The sequence below is a fragment of the Enhydra lutris genome, unplaced genomic scaffold (genome assembly GCF_002288905.1).
Source record: "Enhydra lutris kenyoni isolate GAN:26980312 unplaced genomic scaffold, ASM228890v2 scaffoldscaffold2, whole genome shotgun sequence".
Lineage (NCBI taxonomy): Eukaryota > Metazoa > Chordata > Mammalia > Carnivora > Mustelidae > Enhydra > Enhydra lutris.
This window is the reverse complement of record NW_019154086.1, coordinates 58,754,822-58,778,544: the sequence shown is the minus strand read 5'-3', so window position 1 is coordinate 58,778,544 and position 23,723 is coordinate 58,754,822. Positions and strand designations below refer to the sequence as shown.

At 35.0% G+C, this 23,723-nt stretch overlaps 1 protein-coding gene across 1 annotated transcript in view; it reads left to right on the top strand.

Annotated features, from left to right (window-relative positions):
* Nucleotides 1-23,723, top strand: part of LOC111151642 (DAZ interacting zinc finger protein 3) — a 104,339-nt gene that overhangs the window by 45,857 nt on the left and 34,759 nt on the right. The window contains exons 13-21 of the mRNA XM_022509771.1: nucleotides 2,767-2,843; nucleotides 4,515-5,132; nucleotides 6,900-6,932; nucleotides 7,845-8,014; nucleotides 8,797-8,841; nucleotides 13,239-13,264; nucleotides 15,656-15,821; nucleotides 17,245-17,340; nucleotides 17,496-17,623. Of these exons, the coding sequence (XP_022365479.1) occupies nucleotides 2,767-2,843; nucleotides 4,515-5,132; nucleotides 6,900-6,932; nucleotides 7,845-8,014; nucleotides 8,797-8,841; nucleotides 13,239-13,264; nucleotides 15,656-15,821; nucleotides 17,245-17,340; nucleotides 17,496-17,623 (1,359 nt within the window). The remainder of the gene's footprint in view (nucleotides 1-2,766; nucleotides 2,844-4,514; nucleotides 5,133-6,899; nucleotides 6,933-7,844; nucleotides 8,015-8,796; nucleotides 8,842-13,238; nucleotides 13,265-15,655; nucleotides 15,822-17,244; nucleotides 17,341-17,495; nucleotides 17,624-23,723) is intronic.

Sequence of the window (23,723 nt, the reverse complement as noted above, 5' to 3'; positions counted from 1 at the left end):
AGTGAGGGTTGTGATCTGGGGGTCATGAAATCAAGGCCCATGTTGGGCTCTGTGGAATCTGCTGGAGATTGTCTCTCTCTCTCCCTCTGCTTCTCCCCTGTTCACATGCATGCTCTCTCTCTCTCTCCCTAGAATAAATCAATAAAATCTTAAAAAAAAAAAAAGACAACTACTTTCTTAACTTTTGAATATACAAACAGTATTGTTAACTATGGTAACTGTGTTGCACACTGGAATTAGATTCCCAGTTTGTACTGTTTGACCCCCTTACTCATTTTCCCCACATCTTCATCCTTGGCAACCATTATTCCACTTTCTGTTTTTGTGAGTTCAGGGGATTTTTAGCTCCCACATATATGTGAGATTATATAGTATTTAGCTTTCTCTGTCTGGCTTATTTCACTGAGCATAATGCTCTCCAGATTCATCCATGTGGTCACAAATGGCTGGGTTTCCTTTTTTTTAAATAGCTGAATAGTACTCCTGTGTGTGTGTGTATGTGTATGTGTGGTGTGTGTGTAAATCATATTTTGTTTATCCATTCATCCATGATAGACATTCAGTTTGTTTTCATGTCTTGGCTATTGTAAATAATACTGCAGTGAACATGGGGATATAAATATCTCTTCAAGCTAGAGATTTCATTTCCTTTGGGTGTATAATATATACCCAACAGTGAGATTGCTGGCTCAATTCTGTTTTTGATTTTTGAGGGCCCTCCATAATGTTTCCCCTAGTGTCTGTATCAATTTACATTCCCACCAACAGTGCACAAGGATTCCTATTTCTCCCTATCCTGGCCAACACTCGTTATCTTTTGTGTTTTTAATAATAGCTACTCTTAATAGGTGTGAGGTGATGTCTCATTGTAGTTTTGATTTTCATTTTCTGGATGATTAATGATATTGAGCACCTTTTCATCTTCCTGTTAGTCATTTTGTATCTTCTTTGGATTAATGTATGCATAGTGTATCTGTTTGCATTTATTTACCTCAACCTACATATATCTGTATTTAAAGAGAGTTTTTATAGACAGCATAGGTCTTGCTTCTTTATATCCAACTTGACAATGTCTGTCTGTTAAATTGGAATATGTATTCCATATAAATTTGCTATAGTTATTGATATGGTTGGATTCAAATCTATCATCTTCCTGGTTGTTTTCAGTTTTCCTCATCTGTTTTATTTCCTGGGTTTTTTCCTTTTCTTGCTTTCTTTCTTGTGATCTAAGATCTATGATACACATTTTTAACTTTTCTTTAAATTGTGTTAGTCACCATAAAATACATCATTAGTTTTTGATGCAGTGTTCCAAGATTCATTGTTTATGTGCAACATCCAGTGCTCCATGCAATACGTGCCCTCCTTAATACCTACCACCAGGTTCACCCATCCTCCTATTCCTCTTCCCCTCTAAAACCCTCAGTTTGTTTCTTGGAGTCCACAATCTCTTAGGGCTCATCTCCCCCTCTGATTTCCCCCAATTCGCTTTCATTTTTAACTTTTCAAAGTCCATTTTCAAAAACTATATCACAGAGCATGTATGAATCTTATCATATGTTTCCATTTCTTCCCATCTTTTGTGCTATTGTTGTCATGTTTTATTTCTAGATATAAATTCCATAATATATTGTTACTTATAACTTAATTTTTCTGTTTTAAACTTTATATACATTTAAGCACTTATGTTTTTTATGCTTACCTATACATTATTTGTGTGATGCATTCTTATCATAGTTTTTCCATTTTATTGCTATAATTTTATTGTATGGCTGTACTACTTTAATTACACTGGTAGATATATGGGTTATTTCTGAATTCCAGCTGTAGCAAATAGGGCTATGATGAACATGCTTGGACATGTGTCCAAATGTATATGTACAGAAAGTTTTCCAGAATTTATACCTAGGAGTAGAACTGGTTAGGCCCTCTGTCCTTATCTTCAACTTTAGTAGGTTTTGCTGAACTGTTTGCTACAGTGGTTTTACCAATTGACTCTCCCACCACCAAAATTCCTTTTACTCAGTATCTTCACCAGTAATTCATACTGTTAGAGTTAAAAATGTTTCCAGCATAGTGGATGGTTGGCAGTGTTATGGTGCTGGAGATAAAGTAGTTAACAACAAGCACCACCAAAATCTCTGTCCTCATTAAACATTCTATGGTGGTATTGTCCCATTTTTGTTTTGTTTTCTGTGGGAAAGTTCATCTCAGTGCCAAGTCTCAAGTTTCTCATCTGTTCTATGGCAACATTTACTTAAGTGTTTCATTTATTTAATAAATTTTGCTACTTTTAACCTCATTTTTTTTCTAGTTATTTGTATTGCTGTTATGCTGGTTTCTTCGTTGCTGCCTTCTTTTTTTCTTTTTATATCACTAGTCATTGAATGAGTTGGATTTCCTTGGAATAATGATTGGTAGAAAGATCTTATGTTGGAGGGGGGTCCCAACCGAGCTATATGTTTGCTGTTTTTTTTAACAATGTTTCTGCTGCCATACAGCCTTTTTACAAATAAGCTAGTCACATGATTTTTTTTTCTTTTTTGGTGTGAAATCTAGCAAATCTATTTTTCTCATAATTCCAATGAAAATGACAATGTGGGGTTGTCATGGTTGGTGCATTTTGTTCATTCCCTTTTCTCCTTTGTTTTTAAGTTTTTTCAGGAGAAGGAGGAAGAGAAAGTGCTCACTTACTTAGCCATGCTGATGCCAGAAATCTTGACTGACTTTGTTATTAACTGTAACTTAATTTTTTTCTACTTGCAGTTATAAAAAGTTAATGTCTCTGAAAATTACTGATACTGATTTAAGACCGAAGATCAGTTTAAAATTTAGTACAAAAGGTACTGTTTTATTCTTCTATGCCTCCTTTTGAAAACCGTATTAAAAGTTTTGACTTGTTCTGTACAGTATCGTGCGTTAACAACCATGTGTTTATGTTTGTCATTCACTGGGCTTGGGTTTACACTAAGTCAGCATCACTTGGCATAGGCTGGAATTCATGGACAGAAATCAGCAGGTGTGTGGGTTTTATATTACCTTGTCATCCTGTAGAGAAGTTTGTTAGGTCTAGTGTATATAAAACTGCCCCTACCCAGTAAGATTGGACTCCAGCAGGTGTTACCTACCAACATCTCTTCTTGTTGCATTCCCTGTTAATAGAGCTAAAATTTTGGGCTCAAAGCCAAGTACTCTAAACTTAGGTGCCAGCTGTTCAGCAGTATGCTAAGAAATGCCAACCACTTAGCACTTGGATACTTTCAGGCTCCTACTCCCATGGAAGAATAGTTTGGTGCTAGTCCTTCTTGCTAGGGGGAAATGAATGTTCTTGATCCCAGTTAGCGTCTTATATGGCCCCTGAGAGAAAGCTCCTTGGGCCTTTTGCTTTGTAACCTTGCTTGCCTCCACAGTGTGTCAAGTACATCAAACAAGAATATTAGTTTTAAAATTTCTCAAAACATAGAATCATGAAGGATAAAATAATAAAGTTGCATTTTATAACAAATACATATTTGGATACTTATATAAAAATATACCATCATATATCAAGTTCTTATTTTCTAATTCATCTCAGTCTACTCTCCTTCTTTGGAAGTGCTGTTAAACTAGGAAAATACAAAGTAGTTCATTCTCATGTTTTATTCCATTTCATTGATGAAATATCTTAATAATAAACTTAATAAACTTAATCATTAATTTGTTTTTTGAGAGGGTAAGAACATCATCATCAGGTCAGCGTGTCTGAAACTTTAATATATATTTAAATCATCTGGTGATTTTGTTAAAACATAGGTGCCAATTCAGTAGCTCTGGGTTGGGGGTGGTGGTGGGAGGGATGCTAAGATTCTGAATTTCTAAGAGACTCCCTTATGGATGCCACTGCTGGCCTGTGGACTACACTTCCAGTAGTAAGGCATTAAGTCACTTTATGTTTTTTGATAAAGCTCTGTACTGTCTAATATGGTAGCCACTAGCCATATGTGGCTATTTAAATTAATAAAAATTAGATATAATTCAGATTCAGTTCCTTTGTCAAAAAAGCAGCATTTCTGGTGTTCAGTGGCTAGTTGACCAAATCTTAAGACATTTTTGTCACAGAAAGTTTTACTGGACAGTGCTGATTAAGATAAAATGTAGTTGCTTAAATATGGTATAATTAAACACTGGCAGTTACCATTCTTGAGTGTCTTCAGAATTTTCAAAGGCTTAATACTTTTTATGCCATTTGGTTGCCAAAGCTCACTTACTTGAACAAAACCCTGGATGGTTGAAAGGCTTCTGTGTGATTAGTCTTTGTGATTACTTTTGCTTGGGAGTATATTGTTTTTGTTGGGATTTTTTGACAGCTAGACAAGAGCATGCTTATTGAGCACTGGCTATGGCAAAGCACTGTATTGTACTTCATTCTTTTGGAATAGTCCCTGTCCTACAGGAGCTTAGGATGTAATACAAGAGACCACATGGAAAAAGAGCATTAATGTGGAATGTTTTGACTTCTCAAAATTCATTTTCAGATGAAATGCCTATCTTCAAACTTGATTATAATTATTTCTATCACCTGCTTCATATAATTATCATTTCTGGTACTGACATTGTCCGGCAAATATTTGATGAGGCTATGCCACCCCCTCTTTTGAAAAAAGAGCTTCTTATACACAAGAATGTGCTGGAACCCTACTACAACCATCTTTGGACCAATCACCCTTTGGGTGGAGCATGGCATCTGCTTTATCCCCCAAACAAGGAGCTACCACAGTCCAAACAGTTTGACTTGTACCTCCTCTTAGCTCTCATAAAGCATTTGAATGTATTCCCTGCACCCAAAAAAGGCTGGAATATGGAACCAACATCTTCTGATCTCTCTAAGTCTGCAGACATCTTGAGGCTGTGCAAATACAGGGATATCCTCCTTAGTGAGATTTTGATGAATGGTCTCACTGAGTCACAATTCAATTCAATTTGGAAAAAAGTTTCAGATATTCTTCTGCGCCTTGGGATGAAGCAAGAGGATATTGAGAAAGTGAAGGAGAATCCCATTGAGAATATCTCCCTCGATTACCATCAACTGTCCATCTACCTAGGCATACCAGTACCAGAAATCATCCAGAGGATGTTATCCTGCTATCAACAAGGTACAAAATAATTACTTACTTCACCTGGTAAATCTTCACTGAGTATCTGCCATATGCCAGACACAGGGCTAAGGGCAGGAGATTCAGTGAATTCACATTCTTGGGAGGATAGACTCATCAAGAAACTCATAAAAATCATAGTGCTAGAAATGTTCCAGAATACCATGGGAAATCCTACCCTAAGAGAGTCCAAGAAAACCTTTCTGGAGAGTGTAATATTTAAGGAATTTTTAAATGACATGTAAAAATTAGCCCAGTGAAGAAGATGGAGAAGGACATTTCAGAAGGAAACAAGAATCAAGGTATAGAAACCTAAAAATGTATTATAATGCAGGAACTAAAAAGTTTTGCCTTATTGAGATCAAAGTAGGGGAAAGGTAACAATTCAAGAGGATTCCTCTTGACTTGTTGAGTTTTTATTTTTAGAAAGGAATTGTTGAAGGTTATCACTACTATAAAATTAAGGAAAACCGTGGAAAACAGGTTTCATGTGTTTCAAGGATACCCTTTTAGATACTGGGGGTATATGTTTTCTCCTCCTTTCCAGCAGAACCATGATATTTAGTTTAAAAGTTTTATAGCTGTCCATTGGCCATGCCCATGAGTAATTTAAAACAAACAAACAAACAATGTTTATGCAAGTATTCAAGGTCAGCAGTAGCCCTTCCCGGACATTGTCTCTTGATATAGGAAAGACTTTGTATCTCCTCTTCAACATTCCTGGATAGCTTCTCATTTGCCATCACAGAGAGTTGAGTTCAAGGCATCTCAGCATCACCAAAACCTGTACTGTGCTATTTTGGGTGACTTTACCTAGTCCCAGGTTATTAGTTGTATTACCTAGTGAGCAGCTGATGACCACACTAATACTATGTAACCATACAGCTTACTAGGTTTCCAGTAATTGCTGAACTGGTCCAGATTTTCTTCAGAGATAATTGCTAGGCCCCAATAACAATCCTTTTACTAAGGTTCTGGGATACCATTATGTTTTCCTGCTTAACCTTTAAGAGATTTCTTTGAGCATAAAAGAAGAAAATGCTGACTTTGATGATATGAGAAAGTCATGCAAGAAACCTTGACTTAAAATAAGAGACTTTTTTTTTTACATTTACTTTATTGAGATTTTTAATAACAAATGAGAATAAAGGTAATATTTGGGAAATATTTGAGCACTAAATAAATTCAAAGCATTTCAGGCAGTCTGTTCTCACTTTGGTAGACTGAAAAACTTCCAGATCTTTTTAATAGAGGCTATCCTAGTATCTTCTGTCTCTTTCCTAGTAGTTATTACAATTGCTATTTTCATTTGTTTGGTTAATATCCACTGTTCCCACTAAATCACTGTAAAGGTTGTTTTATTTCTTCATCATTCAATATCTAGAGCCGAATAGGGCCTGATGCATTGTAGGTGCTTAATAAATATTAATGGGCAAGAAAGACAGAAGACCGATCAGGATAATTCATATTGCTAAAAAAAAAATGCTCAAACTTTCAATGGAGGTCTACTTCATAATTGACTATTATTACTTCATTACCTTAGACTTCTTAAATTATAAGAATGTGCATTATCTATTATGAACTGTAAAAATTTTATTTTCTTTTTCTAAACATGAGTTTATAACCTCATGTTATAATTAGCTCCCAGTTAGTTCTAAAAGTAATTGGTGCAGTATAAAAATCTTCTGACTTTTCTTAGTCCCAGTCAGATATTTTTTGGTTGCATTTGCAGTTGTACATCTTAAATTTTTTCTTTATGTATCATAGGAATTGCTCTACAGTCAATAACAGGCAGTCAACGTAAGTATGTTTAAAAATAAAGTGCCTGGGTGACCTTTCAACTTGGGACAGCTAGGGGATACTTACAGGCATTTTATTTGGTCAGATAAACTGTATGATAAACTATAATTGTTTGTTGTTCTAAGCTTGGAAACTCATGTGGTCATATTACTACTGGTCAGCTGAATGTAGTATGAGCCTTTTTACTCTGCTTTGGTCTTAGTGCATGTGCTGCAGGATTTACCCAATATAGTTTGTTAACTTTTTAACACATTGGACACTTAGACAGGCAGAAATGTCTACCTGCTTGCTCTACCTGCTCATATATGCTACTCTTTAGCTTATGTAGCTTTTATCTGGTTAATTAACCATTGTTAAACTATATACTCTTTTTGCCAAGTGGTGAATTGCTGATTTTTTTAATTTCCATTTTTGTGCTCTTTGTGTGTGTGTGTTTTTTTAATGCAATTCATATTGTGCAAGTAAAATTATACATGAGAAAACAACACCATGGGTTTTGTTTGGAGTAAAATTATACTTAAACAATAAAAATGTTTAAGTTACAAGTAAAGAATTTTCATTATCCTAAAATTATACTAGTTGCAGTATTAAGGTCAATGTCAGGATCCTCAAAAACTTAGTATTTAGAGTCGATTTAAGTTCTAGATTATCTAATATTTAGAGTCTACTTAAGATAATAGTAAAGTATCTTAGCATTTGTTTTTGTACTGATTGGTTCTAGGCTAGTATCTGTACCTATCTGGTCATTGACAAATGGGCATTTCATTTTCATCTAGTAATGGAACAGAGTAAGATGTCTTCTATTTCTGTTCCTGGGATGTTGTTTTATTGGGGGAGAGATATGTTTATAATAGTGATGAGGCAAAAACTGTATGCAGCCCGATTTTGAGTGTTTTTATTTTTAACATTTAGGTATTGAAATAGAAGAGTTACAGAACGAGGAAGAAGAACTAAGTCCACCCCTCATGGAGTATAATATAAACGTGAAATCAAACCCTGAAATACAGTTAGCAGAAATGAATAAAGATGGAGCATCGATACCCAGTGAATCTTCAACAGAATCTGTTAAAGATCTCCAGGAAGTATAAGCTCTCATTAATATTTAAATTAGAACTTAATCAGGGCCTTTAGTTTGTTGCCTGTGCTATACTTACAGCATCCCAGATGATCTTAGTTCATGTTTATCATAGTGTTTACATAGAGCTTGAATTGGAATGCTTCTTTCCCTGGTACTTCTTCCAAAATCTTTCCTGCCTTAACCTTTTATTTTGCCAGCATTTACTGACCACTTGTTATGTGCCGGGCACTATGCTAGATTTATGAACATGTTTCTTCATCCTGAGTATTTGGGAGTTAATAGAAAGTAGAAGAAAGCATAATGGGGAATAGAAGAGAGAAAGAAGCAAACAGGGATATTTCAGTGCCATTTGCATAAGGGTAGAATTAAAATCATGCAGGATGGAATCTCTGTATTTCTTCAACAGTTATTATATGGTCACTAAATTACTCCCAGACTTAATTTTTCCTCTTATGGACTTGAATATGTTGATTTTTTTAAAGTCCTTTCCTCCTTTGTTGCTCATGCATGCACAAATGCAAATGAGGACCTCTGAGCTTTTTTTCGATAGCCTATTCATTGATATGTTATCCCTTTATAGATAAATGAATTCTCAAGAGCAGGAGACTGAGATTAAAATCAAAGTGAAAATGAAAATAATTTTCTGTAGAATCTAGGAAGGGAATGTGATATTTAATATTATAAGATAAAAGACTTCAGTGGTTAGAGGAAATATATTTTGCAAAATAACTTTTTGTGTAGTTTGAATTGCATATTAATTGATTTTTTTTTTTTTTTTTTGGTCAGGTTAAGAGTAAACCAAAGAAAAAGAAAAAGACTAAGAATAAAAAGGTAAGTGACTATTAGCATTATAATAGAGGTATGTCTAATTATGAACACTTAGATTTAATACATGGATTCACTGTTAGAACTTAAAATTAATTCAAGTAGACATATAGCATAAATGACTTAGAAATATCAATGGTTTATTGAATATGTGGCTATAGAGAAGTCTATATATATTAGATCCTGATTGATTTAAACTCACAGTGTATCCTGTTTTACTTGCCTAAATCACAATTACACATTTAAATATACAAATGAGAAACTGAAGTAGTTATTTGGAAATTTCACTAATTTCTGCATGCCATTCTCATTTAAAAAATGCCTACTCAGGGGATGCCTGGGTGGCTCAGTTGGTTAAGCAGCTGCCTTCGGCTCAGGTCATGATCCCAGCGTCCTAGGATCGGGTCCCACATCGGGCTCCTTGCTCATCAGGGAGCCTGCTTCTCCCTTTGCCTCTGCCTGCCATTCTGTCTGCCTGTGCTTGCTCTCTCTCCCTCTCTCTCTCTGACAAATAAATAAAAAAAAAATAAAATCTTTAAAAAAAAAAAATGCCTACTCAGTGTTTGAAAAACTGCTTCTTATCATATTTTTAGTGATATTCAGATGCATTTTTTAAAACCTTAATAAATGTTGATTTTCTTTTTTGTGTCCAAGACTCTCAATAATGCAGTAATGTATAAAAATGGTACAAATTCAGGAAGCTTCATTCATTCCTTTTCTTTATTTTGCCAGTTGCAAAATAAAACAACTTCTTGTTACTGTTTATAGCAGTTTTAGCAAAAAACTCTTAATTGCTTGGAAAATTACAAAGGGAAGTTGAGTCTTGTTTTTGGCTTAATTTTTTATTTAACTATGACTATATTTCTGGGGCAATTTTATTGTTGTTGTTCAGAGCAAAATTGAAGGGAAGGTACGGAGGTTTTCCATATATCTCTGACCCTCACACATGAATAACTTTCCCCATTATCAACATCCCCCAGCAGAGTGGTACGTTTGTTACAGTTCGTTAACCTACACTGACATATCATGACTACCAAAGTTCATTTACAGTTTGATTCACTCTTTATGTTTGTAGATTCCTATGAATTTGGACTCAAGAGGTTTTTTTTTTTTTTTTTAAATCAAGCATAGAGCTACCCATTATGCTTTGCAAACTTTATAGTGAAAAAAAAAAGTGTTATTTTCTGGCCTGAAACATCTACTTAAAAATCTAGATGTACTCTGTAGATTATATAATAAATTCAGTGAGAATATTTGCCCAAGTACAATCTGGTAAGCCCCTATTACCTAGTCTTTTGGGAGTATATACAGATTTTAATCATAAATGAAATTTAGCACAATGAAGGGAAAGTTATAAAACACTTCGGTGAAGGACAAAATAAAGGTTATTTATGCTGTGATCAATAAAATATCATTATCATTTCCATATTTGTAACCAGCATTTATTATAACTTACCATTTCATTCAAAAAGTTATTTTGAAAATTAAGTTATATTTTTTAAAAGATGAATAAGAAGACTTACTTTTCAAACAATGAATGTTGGAACACTACATAAAAAACTAATGATATACAATATGGTGACTAACCACATAATTTAAAAAATTTTTTAATGGAAAAAAATAAATAAATTTTTAAAAAAGGCTTATTTTTAGGCAATTCTTGTATGACAAAACACGATCTGGTCTGTTATTTTAGCTGATATTTTTAAATTTTTGCCAAACATTAATAAATACCAGGTCTAATACTTCATAAAGCTGGCCAAGTAAATCCACAGCTGTCAGACCAAAGGTACATAGTTTGTTTCTTCCAAAAAATTAAAATGTGGTTACTCAGATTCTCAATTTTAGTTAAATGTAGAAAGTCCCACTTTTATGTCAAATTGAAATTAAACAGGGAGTAAACACAAATGGAAATAAGTGTAAACACAGCTCAAAACTTCACATGCTAGTAATACTGAAAATCTTAAATGTCAGAGTTTTTTTTATTGTTTATAACAACCTAAGTTTTTTTCTCCAATTTATTTTATTAGAAGTTGAGATACTTTGAAGATAATTTTATCAAGATAAGATTTGAATATTAAAAGAGATCTTATATCTTCTTTATCTAAATTTTAAAGTATATGACCTAAAAATGCTGAAATTTTTACATAGGACTGTTTTACAGAAATTGTCCTATTAATATACTTCGTTATTATAGGTACAAAGAATTTTCTAGTTACAGTGTAAACAACCTGTTGTAAAAAGCTAGCTCAATCACATTCTCTAATCGGGAGTTTTCCTCAAGAAAAATTCTAGCAGAAATTAGCTTGTGTTAAGCAGAATAAGAACAAAGTCATCCCTATGAATGAAGATATGTCCTCTGTTAATGATATGTTTTGATTTGTTTTGCAATATCTCTACCTAACATTGGTTGAAGTCCTACAAAGATCTGTCAGAGACTCTGGAAGAATATGATAAAAAGTGAAATTTGTATAGCAAATAGAGGGGACAGTACAGATAACTTGTAACTAGTAGATAGACTTTGTAGTTACTCTTTCTTCATTTAGGAATTTCGTATTCACCCTCTAATATATTCAAATTATAAATAAGTCTTTTGGGAGTTAAGTAGGTCCTCCTTCCTATTCCCACCTCCCATCCAGGGGAATTAAGGGTTAAGGATGGAAAAGGGAAGTAAAGCAGATGGCAGAAGAATAGAAGCCTTTGGGAAAAAAAGAAACCTGGCAGGAAGTAAATCTAGCCCTTCAAATTGGGTGTACTCTCTACAGGAGGGAAGTTGCTGAGATGAGTGTCGAACAGACTGATGAATGTGTTGACAAAAAGTTGTCATGGGAAGACCTAAAAAGTTCCAGAAATTAATCAGCTATAATAGGTGTTCATTATGAACAACCAGATGTCTTTCCATTCAGTTATTCAGGTACACTGGAACCAAGGTAGGAGTTGATAATTCTGAATCATAGAATCAGATTGGCACTGGAAATTGATCAGACACTGAAATGCAAAAATTCTCTTAGTATATAGAAATAAAGCAAAACAAATCATGAAATTTGTGGGGAAGAAGACCCTGAAGTTTCTTGTAAGTAAGAGGTAGTAGTAGAAGTTAATACTCTAATTTATATAAAAGCAATTAAACTCTTAATAGAAGGGTAATGTATAAAAGTAATTAATAGTCTTAATTAGTATGTGTTGTCATTGATATTACCTTTATATAGTATGTTGCCTTTATAATTTTACTTTAATGAAGTTAAAATTCAGGGTTTTTTAACATTTAACATTTTTTAACATTGTGATCTCCCTAACACTTCTTTTTCTGTAAGATTTCTTAATATAACAGTCTGTTTTTACCTTATGTGTAGATTTTTCAAGAACTCTTGTAATTAGTATAGTATTCCTTAAAGGAGAATTACACATACTCTGTCCCAAGATTACCAGTAGGTGGAAACACAGCTCCAGTACTTATTTCCAATATCTGAATCAATAATTTTTTTTAAGATTTTTATTTATTTATTTGACAGACAGAGATCACAAGTAGGCAGAGAGGCAGACAGAGAGAGAGGAAGGAAAGGAGGCTCCCTGCTGAGCAGAGAGTCCAATGTGGGGCTGGATCCCAGGACCCTGGGATCATGACCTGAGCTGAAGGCAGAGGCTTTAACCCACTGAGCCACCCAGGTGCCCCTGAATCAATAATTTTTAAGTTGTCTCATGACTCAGTGGTAGATTACAAAATCAACTTAGTGGGTCACAACTACCATTGTATAAAATAGAATTAGTAGGAATAAAAAAAGCTTCAGAATTCATCACATAGTGTCTTAGTTCAGGCAGCTATAACAAACTGCCATGGACTAGGTGGTTTAAGCAACAAACATTTATTTATTTTTCACAGTTTTAGAGTCTGGGAAGTCCAAGATCAAGGTACCAGCAGACTTGGTCTCTGATGAGGGCCCTCTTAGTTTGCAGATGGCTAACTTTTTGCTGTATCATTACATTGTGGAGAGAAAGAGAGCATACACAAGAGCAAGAGATCTAGCTCTGGGTCTCTTCTTATAAGGGCACTAATTCCATCATGAGGACTTCATAGCATCATCTAAACCTAATTACTTTCCAGTAGTCTTACCTCCAGTTACCATCACACTGGGGAATTAGGGTTTCGGTGTATGAATTAGGGCACAAACATGCACTCCATAACACATATACTATGGGTAAAGTTTATTTGGTGGAACTTAAATTTCAGTTTTATACTTATGTATAAAGTTCTATATATAAGTGCATTTACATTATGATGTGAAATGCTTTATTTCAATTGTGGTCAAAAAAGTTTGAGAAACACTGATCTAAATGCGGTTCACATCATTATGCTGTACAGACATAGTTCATATAGATTACTAATTCCTGATGTTGTTTTTCAGAATAAGGAATCAAAAGAAGAGCAAGGGTAAGCATTTATTTAATTTTTAAATTTTTCTTACTGTTTTCAAGGTCTGCTTTGCCAGTATGACACAGCCTTACCTTGGAAAGTGTTTTAAAATAAGAAAGTACAATCCCTTGTCTTAATAACTTACCACTTTTTAACAGAATGATAAAAAGTTCAATTATCATTTACTTCGGGAGAATAGAATCTCTCACCCTTTTTATTCAAGGCTACTCAAGAGTCACCCAGTACTAACTGCTTTTTTATTCAAAGATTAATTTGGATCCAGCATAGAAATCTTTTAAAATATAGTCTAGATTGTGGTTAGCCAAATCTAAATTTAGGTAAGATTTAACCTTAAAGAACAGATCATTATTTGCCCTAATGACCTCAAACTCTTTACAGAAGAGTTTGTTTTGATTTGGTTTGTTTATTTAACCCATAGCTTGTTGTTGTTTTTAATCCCAACTGTTAACCATGAATTTTGAACCTTACCCTGGCAACCTGTTAGTGTCTGAAGATCACTGTTACTATACAACTATGTGATTCATGAGAGTGCATTAGAGGATGGAATTAGGGATGACAGTAGTGAAGAGATTCATTATAACCACCAAAAAGTTTGTTAATTGAAAATCGATAACTTTAGAAATTCACTGTGAGGACATAAATTATTAAGATATCTTTAAAATGGTAGCAAGAACACATTTTAACTTTAAAGTCCTCACTTGTAGTTGATATTTTCTCACTGATAATGGAGTGATCTGGTTGGTAAGTAAATGGTTCATCATCCAAGACAGGTTTTCATGCTCTGTGTCAAGTCAACAAATTGAGCAAAACAATACTAGAACAATAGTTTTTTGATTTTTGTTTTTTTCCAGTCAGGTCTAGGTGCCATAAAAATAACTTACAAAAGAGTGAAACAGTGCTGTCAGTCATTCTGCTTATTTTACCTACAGGGTGGACCCAAACCTGAATGATTATCAAATTACCCAGGGACCTTTGTTTTCATATGAGAATTTTCAAATATGCATAAAAGTAAAGAGAATTATATACATCTACATTAATATATGTAACTGTTATCCTGATTCAAAAATGACACTGTTTTTCCATATTTGCTTCATACTTCCCTTAACATTTTCTTCTTCTTCTTTTTTTTTTTTTTAACTAACATATAATGTATTATTTGCCCCCAGGGGTAGAGGTCTGTGATTAACAGTTTTCTTTGTTGAAGTGTTTTCAATCCTAAATTTCACATAATTTTACCTCTACATGGTTCAGTTTGCATCTTACTGATATGAACATTTTCCTATATTATCACAATCCTATTAGTAAACTTTAAAAATTTAGGAATTATCTTCTGGAGCTTTCCAAAAATACAGATTTTTCTATGTATTTACAGTTGCTGGGGTACCTGCAAAAATAATAATTTTAAAAAAGATCTTCAGGTAATTTGAAAAATTAATTGGGTTTGGGAACCAGTGGTCTATACAAGCAATTGATTTCATTGAACTTTCCAAAATGTTTGAATCATTCTAGAATACCTTAGTGATACCTAATGACTATTTTATAGTGTTTTACAAGTTACTGTGCAAGCATTAGATGCCTGTGTTTTCCAGGTCTCAGTGCCTAAAAGAAGTAATAATGCATCCTAGAGTTACCTATTTTCTTTCTATTCACTAATCAAGTCATTTATGTTACAAGTAAAAGTACTATTTCTTGTTATCATTTAATGAGATTAAGAAGGAAGTTTACAAATAGTAGGCCAATTTGAAAGGAGAGTAGCATGCATTTAAACTTTTAAACATAGTTATAGAACTGAGTTGTCATTGCATTTATAGTATTTTCATTCTTTTTTTAGTGGTTTTCTAGTTACTGAAATCCATATTGCTGCAGTTTCTTTCTTTTTGTTTTTTTGTTAAGTCCTATTCCCAAAGAAACCTCCATTTTTAAATCTACTTTATGTTGCTATTTGCAATCCTCTATCTAAATGTACACTGGACCTAAACAATGAAATTAATCAAATTAACCAACGTACTTGTCAAGAATGCTGGGATGATAAAATAATACAGCAGAGGTGGAAAGGCTTGTCAGTATTTCCCAAAGTGTTGTTTCCTTAAAAGTAACTGGTGTTAACAATTATTATTTGAAAAATGAACTCCATGTTCTAATTCTTGAAAACACTGGGATGAACAGAATAGGTACCTCAATTGAGTGCTATCTCATATATGCTTAATAAATTCATTATGAATCATCAAGAAAAATACACAGTATGAGCACGGTTTAAACTTTATTTAGCCATGAACCCTTCTGATGCTGAACATTTCATGAGACCAATACAATATTTGGGAAGCAATGGCTTAGAGGAAAAACACTCAATCATTATAAAAGATTACATTGATTATGTCACCATTGTAGCCCAAATATGATAGGAAAGGAAGAGCCGTTGAAGAAAGAGCAAGTAAATCTACACCCAGTCAGTGGATTTATGAAAGATGATGCAAGTGATATTCAAGAGGATTCTGCAACTGAAGACAAGTTCTATAGCCTGGATGAACTGCATATTCTGGACATGATAGAGCAGGTAAGTCTGACTGAAAGAGGTACAGCTCTCCCTTCCTTCTTCCAGAAACAGTTGTTAACCTTTGTTTTTCCCTTGACTCTTTGAACAGCATGTCAGCCTAGTGGTCTGTGTTGTGTTTGTGAGGAGCAAATAAAAACAGGAAGGACCAGGGACAGGAGTAGATAGAGGGAAAAAGAACCTTAGGAGCTGAAATTTTTCTCTTTAGCCCTCAAACCATTTCCTGGCTTTAATTATTAAACAGTGCTAAATACAAACGCATTCCTTGTGAAAGGTTTTCAAGTACCACAAGGGAAAAAAAACTTGGCTTAATCCCATTGACTTAATTTGTAAAACTAAGGTGCTTTCATTTTTAAAAAATTAAACCGGTTGTAGACATGACATGTCTACAGAAATATTAATGTACAACAGTGGTTTGTTTTGTTTTGTTTTGTTTTTTTCCCCCTTTGGTTCCTTTCCTAGTAGTAGTCACTGTTGGGAATGATGTACATAGGTATATAAGTACTCATGAAAGTGATTAAATCAGACAAAGCACATGACTTAAAAAATCACTTCATTTAAATGAGAATTCTATACTAAGGTAATTTAATGATCATTTTATGATAAGGTAATTTAATGATAACCTGTTCCATAATATGTAGGAATATTGATTGTCTAAGGATACATTTAGTAAAAATGATTCCCTGGCTGATAATTGCCATATCTCATTTCCCCTTTCCAATTATAATAATAGGTTACATATATTTTAACTGAAATGACATGTTCTTAGCTTTGGATGTCAGACTAAAGTTTAAATATAGGACCTTTGGTTTTCATTCAGTAGCTATGAGGGCTCCAAAATACAAGAAAAGTATGACACACATTTTGGAAAATGTTTATACCCTCATTTATTCAAAAAATATTTAGCACTTTATGTCAAGAACTCTGCTAAGACATGGTCCCTGTGATCATAGTGTTTACAATCCAGTGGAGAAGTTGAATATTAAGCTAAGGTGGTACTGAGTAATAATTAAGTGTTTTGGCACTTATGGCTGCCTGAGTTAGAATTCAGGCTTCTCCACTTTCTTTGTAACTTTGGGTAAGTTACTTAACTCAGTTTTATCATCTCTAAAATGGGAATAATAAGTGCCTACCTCGGAGAGTTTTTATGACAACAAAGGCATTACCAAAAAAAGCTTAAAAATATGGTAACCGTGCAGGTAATGTTATCCAGTGGTAGTAGCAGTAGACCAGTAACTGTGGGATTATTTAGTGAATGCTGTAATTGGGGAGAGGTGGGTTTATCTGCACTAATCAGAGAAGTGATGTTTGCATGGAGACATAAAGCATGAATAGGAGTTAGATGGCAATTTTAAATCCCCTTTAACTAAAGAATTAGTGGTTTTTTAGAGGAAAATAAGGCATTCATATTCCATTTGCTCATTAGGGCTCAACCAGCAAAGTAACTGCAGAATATGGAGAAACAGAGAAGGAAAAGCTTGCTCGGCAGAGGCAGCTTTATAAATTGCACTATCAATGTGAAGTAAGTATTTTTGCCGTTCTATCTGAAGCCAGTCAGAAGTAGTTGAAATATTCAATTTAATGGTAGTTTTTTTGAAGATACTGTTTTTTTTTTTTAATTTTAATATGTGGTGACTTGAACAGAATTAACTAAGAAGTAACATTTTCATTGATCAGGATTTCAAAAGACAGTTGAAAACAGTGACTTTTCGGTGGCAAGAAAACCAAATGCAGATTAAGAAGAAAGACAAAATCATTGCATCTCTGAACCAACAAGTGGCTTTCGGAATCAATAAAGTTTCCAAGTAAGTGCAATCTGTTGATAACAGGAAATTCTGATTTGCTCCATAATGAACACGAACATAATCCCTGTGTAGCCACTAGGTGGCATTATAACTACACATTAAGAACTGCCAACTATAGGCCTGCACTTGCTTAAAAACCAACTATATTTTTGCCTTGGCAGCTGGATTGAGAAGTAAGCAAGTGCTCACTCTATATATCAAGCTTTACATGTATTGGCTGAACAAGTGTGATTGTAATAGAATTACATGAGAAAGATAATTAACTTTCAGGTCATGATTCTAATTTATAAAAATATGACCGATGATTTGGTGTTTATAGCATGTGAGGAATACGTTTCTCAAAGACACCCATGAAATCATTTGAATGCTTTTTTATGTTGGTCTCTCAGAGTTTCTGTATTCCAAGACCAAGAGATTAAAAATGAATCAAATTCCTGAAGACTCTTCCCTTCCAACATTCCCTTAACACTCTTAAGTAGTAAATACCTAAGACTAAAAATTCTGACTTAATAGGGGAAAATGAGTGTCTCATTTTATTCTTTTTGTACTAATCACTGTCTCCAGTCATATCAGTTGAGATACTAACATGATTTGTAACATATTTTTTATTTTTTTATTTTTATTTTTTAAAAGATTTTATTTATTTGACAGAGAGAGATCACAAGTAGGCGGAGAGGCAGGCAGAGAGAGAGGATGGGAAGCAGGCTCGCTGCCGAGCAGAGAGCCTGATGCGGGGCTCGAACCCAGGACCCTGAGATCATGACCTGAGCTGAAGGCAGAGGCTTAACCCTCTGAGCCACCCAGGCGCCCCTGTAACCTATTATTTTAATAAATAGTAATAAATAGCTACAGGATACCAGTTGTCCATGAAGTTTAATTTGAAATCCATGAGTTCTTAGACTGCTAATAGGGAGAATAGACAAGTTCTAGGGAATATCTTAGAGTAAGGAGTCCATAATATTAATTAAGAAATTGGAGAAATATTTGGCAGAGACTTAGGTCTTAAATTTTCTTCCATATGTGATGTCCTCCAACCTTGAAGAAATTTGGGGGAAAAACTGGATGCTGTAGTGCTGACAACATAATCTCAGTTAAAAACACTTTGGCTTATCCCTAGTGGAGTCAGAGAGATCCATCATGTTCAAGGAGGTGAGGACCTAAGATGGTTTTGGCAAATCTAAGCTGGCTATAGTCACTTAAGAATCCATACTTTGGGGTTCAAAACTTTGTCTTTTAGCGTGGATGGCAATGACCAATCCAAGTATATGTTATATAACATCAATGATCAGAAAAGTAATGTCATCCATGCAGATGAGCTGCTGCTTCTCTCCTTTACCATCTGAGGATATCCTTCCTCAACTCTGATAGCTGACCCTGGCACCCTTTGTGTGGTTGAGACTACAAACAGACTATTTTAGGGGATGCGTATGTCTTCATACAAGGAACATTCACCAAACATTTATCAGGGGCTCATTATGTGAGAAGAATTATGTAAGGCACATGTAGAAGATACCAAGACATGTCAGACGTTGTGAGCTAATGGAGAATATGGATTAATTTGTTAAAATTACTTAAAACAGAGGAACTTCTAGTTCTACCAAGAAATAGTATTCTTCCTTGCAAATCCTCCTGCTTAAAATTAAAACACCTTGAATATAACACAACAAACAAGCAGAGAAAGACTCTAAATGGTAGATGGAAACAAACTGTCTAGAGACCTTGGTACATGAGGAATGATAACAACAGTGACTTTTTGTTATTGCCTCCCGTATATCCTAGACAGGTACCGAAGAAATCACCAACCTGGAACAGCCAACTGGTAGGGATAAAGCTTTGAGAAAAGCTTATTGTCTCTATCCAAAGGATCAGGAAAAGGGAGATGTAACAACAGAAAGCCTTTTTGGCAGTATTCACCTATTCTAGTCAAGCACCAATGGTTCCATACTACCTAATGTGTTCCAACAATGGCAGATAGCAGAAACCAGGTTTCCTTGCTGGGGTAGTATCAGCAGTACTGAGCATCCAGCTGGTCTTGCATTCCCCACCAGACAAAAGCAGGTAGTGTTCCGGTTACCAGGATAGTATCGGTGTGATCCAGTAGCAAGCTAAGCCTCTACCTCTGCTCAGCATCAGAGAGACTTAGGGTAATCTGAGGTGGGACTGGTCAATACTAGGTTTCACCTCTACCTCCTCATGGGGAGCTGAGTTCTTACCCCTGGGGCTGGTTGGCACTATGTTTTCTCCCATCTTCCCAGCTGATGCCAGAGAGGCCCAACATGGATCTCTTGCTCTCCACCCAGTAGCAACAAAGCAGTGTGAGTCAGCCCTCTGCTTTCTGTTTCCCTGGTATCAGTAAGCTAATCTTATACAGAGGCAAAAAGCAGAGTGAGTTGGTACCCCACTTTCTTGGGAAATGTCATTGGGACCAGAGAGAGACTGAATTTCTATACCATTCATCTGCCTTGAGGCAGAATGTCAGTGTCCAGTTTTGGTGGGATGTTGTTAGCAGGGCTGAGTGGGAAGCTAAACATATACACCCACTCAGCCCTCACAGTACACAGGGGGGTCTTCCTGCTAAAAAAAAAAAAAAAAAAAAAAAAAAAAAAATTAAATTCAGAGTCTCATAATATCCAAAATACCTAGGTATACAAAGAACTAGGACAGTCACAACATAAAAGAGAAAAGACAGTCAAAAAAAGACAACTTTAAGATGATTCAGATTTGAGAATTGTCTGACAAAGATTTTAAAGCAACCACCATAACAGTGCTTCAGCAAGAAAATTGACTTCTCTTTAAACAAATGAGAACCTAGGAAATCTTAGCAAAAAAATGTTATAATAAAGGATGGAAATTTTTTTTTTAATTTTTAATCTTTTATAAACATATAATGTATTATTAGCCCCAGGGGTACAGGTCTGTGAATCACCAGGTTTACACACTTCATAGCACTCACCATAGCACATACCCTCCGCAATATCCATAACCTCACCACCCTCTCCCTACCCCCCTGCCCCTGGCCACCCTCAGCTTGTATCGTGAGCTTAAGAATCTCTTATGGTTTGTCTCCCTCCCGATCCCATCTTGTTTCATTTATTCTTTTCCTTCCCCCCAAACCCCCCATGTTGCATCTCCACTTCCTCATATCAGGGAGATCATATGATAGTTGCCTTTCTCCGATTGACTTATTTCGCTAAGCATAATACCCTCTAGTTCCATCCACGTCGTCGCAAATGGCAAGATTTCATTTCTTTGATGGCTGCATAGTATTCCATTGTGTATGTATACCACATCTTCTTTATCCATTCATCTGTTGATGGACATCTAGGTTCTTTCCATAGTTTGGCTATTGTGGACATTGCTGCTATAAACATTTGGGTGCACATGCTCCTTCGGATCACTACATTTGTATCTTTAGGATAAATACCCAGTAGTGCAATTACTGGGTTATAAGGTAGCTCTATTTTTAACTTTTTGAGGAACCTCCATGCTCTTTTCCAGAGTGGTTGTACCAGCTTGCATTCCCACCAACAATGTAGGAGGGTTCCCCTTTCTCCGCATCCTCGCCAGCATCTATCATTTCCTGACTTGTTAATTTTAGCCTTTCTGACTGGTGTGAGGTGGTATCTCATTGTGGTTTTGATTTGTATTTCCCTGATGCCGAGTGATGTGAATCACTTTTTCATGTTTCTGTTGGCCATCTGGATGTCTTCTTTGCAGAAATGTCTGTTCATGTCCTCTGCCCATTTCTTGCTTGGATTATTTGTTCTTTGGGTGTTGAGTTTGATATGTTCTTTATAGATTTTGGATGCTAGCCCTTTATCTGATACATCGTTTGCAAATATCTTCTCCCATTCTGTCAGTTGTCTTTTGGTTTTGTTTACTGTTTCCTTTGCTCTGCAAAAGCTTTTGATCTTGATAAAATCCCAATAGTTCATTTTTGCCCTTGCTTCCCTTGCCTTTGGCGCTGTTCCTATGAAGAAGTTGCTGCTGTCGAAAAGGTTGCTGCCTGTTCTCCTCAAGGATTTTGATGGATTCCTTTCTCACATTGAGGTCCTTCATTAATTTGAGTCTATTTTCATATGTGGTGTAAGGAAATGGTCCAATTTCATTTTTCTGCATGTGGCTGTCCAATTTTCCCAACACCATTTGTTGAAGAGGCTGTCTTTTTTCCATTGAACATTCTTTCCTGCTTTGTCGAAGATTAGCTGACCATAGAGTTGAGGGTCTATTTCTGGGCTCTCTATTCTGTTCCATTGATCTATATGTCTGTTTTTGTGCCAGTACCATACTGTCTTGATGATGACAGCTTTGTAATAGAGCTTGAAGTCTGGAATTGTGATGCCACCAACTTTGGCTTTCTTTTTCAATATTCCTTTGGCTATTCGAGGTCTTTTCTGGTTCCATATAAATTTTAGGATTATTTGTTCCATTTCTTTGAAAAAAATGGATGGGATTTTGACAGGGATTACATTAAATGTGTAGATTGCTCTAGGTAGCATAGACATTTTCACAATATTTGTTCTTCCAATCCATGAGCATGGAACATTTTTCCATTGCTTTGTGTCTTCCTCAGTTTCTTTCATGAGTACTTTATAGTTTTCTGAGTATAGTTTCTTTGCCTCTTTGGTTAGGTTTATTCCTAGGTATCTTATGGTTTTGGGTGCAGTTGTAAATGGGATTGACTCCTTAATTTCTCTTTCTTCTGTCTTGTTGTTGGTGTAAAGAAATGCAACTGATTTCTGTGCATTGGTTTTATATCCTGACACTACTGAATTCCTGTATAAGTTCTAGCAGAGTTGGAGTGGAGTCTTCTGGGTTTTCCACATACAGTATCATATCATCTGCGAAGAGTGATAGTTTGACTACTTCTTTGCCAATTTGAATGCCTTTAATTTCTTTTTGTTGTCTGATTGCTGAGGCTAGGACTTCTAGTACTATGTTGAATAGCAGTGGTGATAATGGACAAAGGATGGAAATTCTAACACTAAAAAATACAATAACTGAAAATCTTGCTGGATATAATTACTAATAAGTTAAAGTTGACAGAGGATTGAACCAGTGAACTTGAAGACAGATCAAAAGACATTACCTAATCTGAAGAGCAGAGAGGAGATAAACCAGGGAAAGGATTATTAAAAAAAAAAAAAACAGAGTCTCAGTGACCTGTGGGACAATAAGAGTTAAAGCTCTTACCAGAATCTCAGGAGGAGAGAAGAGAGATGGAGGGAAGGGGCAGTAATTAAAAGAAAGGAAGTAAAATACGTAAGTTTTCAAATTCAAGAAGTTGAGTTAATCCCAAATAGTATAAACCCAAAGAAGTCCATGCTAAGTCACATAACTAAACAGAAAACTAAAGACAAAAAATCTTGAAAGAACCAGAGAACACATGTGGGAACACTAATTCAAATGACATCAAATTCCTCATCTGAAACCATGGTGGCCAGAAGGAAGTGGCACATTATTTAAGTACTGGAAGGAAAAAACCTAACAGAAAACAAGAATCTTGAATATTATATCCAGCAAAAACCTCTGCCTTCGGCTCAGGTCATGATCTCAGGGTCTTGGGATCGAGTCCCGCGTCGGGCTTTCTGCTCAGAAGGGAGCCTGCTTCCTCCTCTCTCTCCGCCTGCCTCTCTTGTCTACTTGTGATATCTCTGTCAAATAAATAAATAAAATCTTAAAAAAATTATAATACCATCTCTTGTGGAGTTTAATGTGAATAGGAAATACTTACAATAATTATATTTTAAAAGTGTAGAGAGTAAAAGGACCTATGTGAAAGTAGGGAAAATATCAATACCAGTAGACTATGCATATTGTAATACCCAGTGCAACCACTAAGAAAGCTACAGAGAGAGAGAGAGAGAGAGACATTCAAATGCATTATAAATAAGTCAAGATGTAATCCTAAAAAATGTTCAAATAACCCACAAGAAGGTAAGAAAAGAAACACAGGAAAAACAAAAAAATAATTGCAGACTTAAGCTCTAACATCAATAATCACCTTACATGTAAATGATTTAAATACATCAACTAAAAGACACTGGCAGAGCAGATTTCAAAAACAAAACAATACTGTAATCCAACAATATGTTGTTTA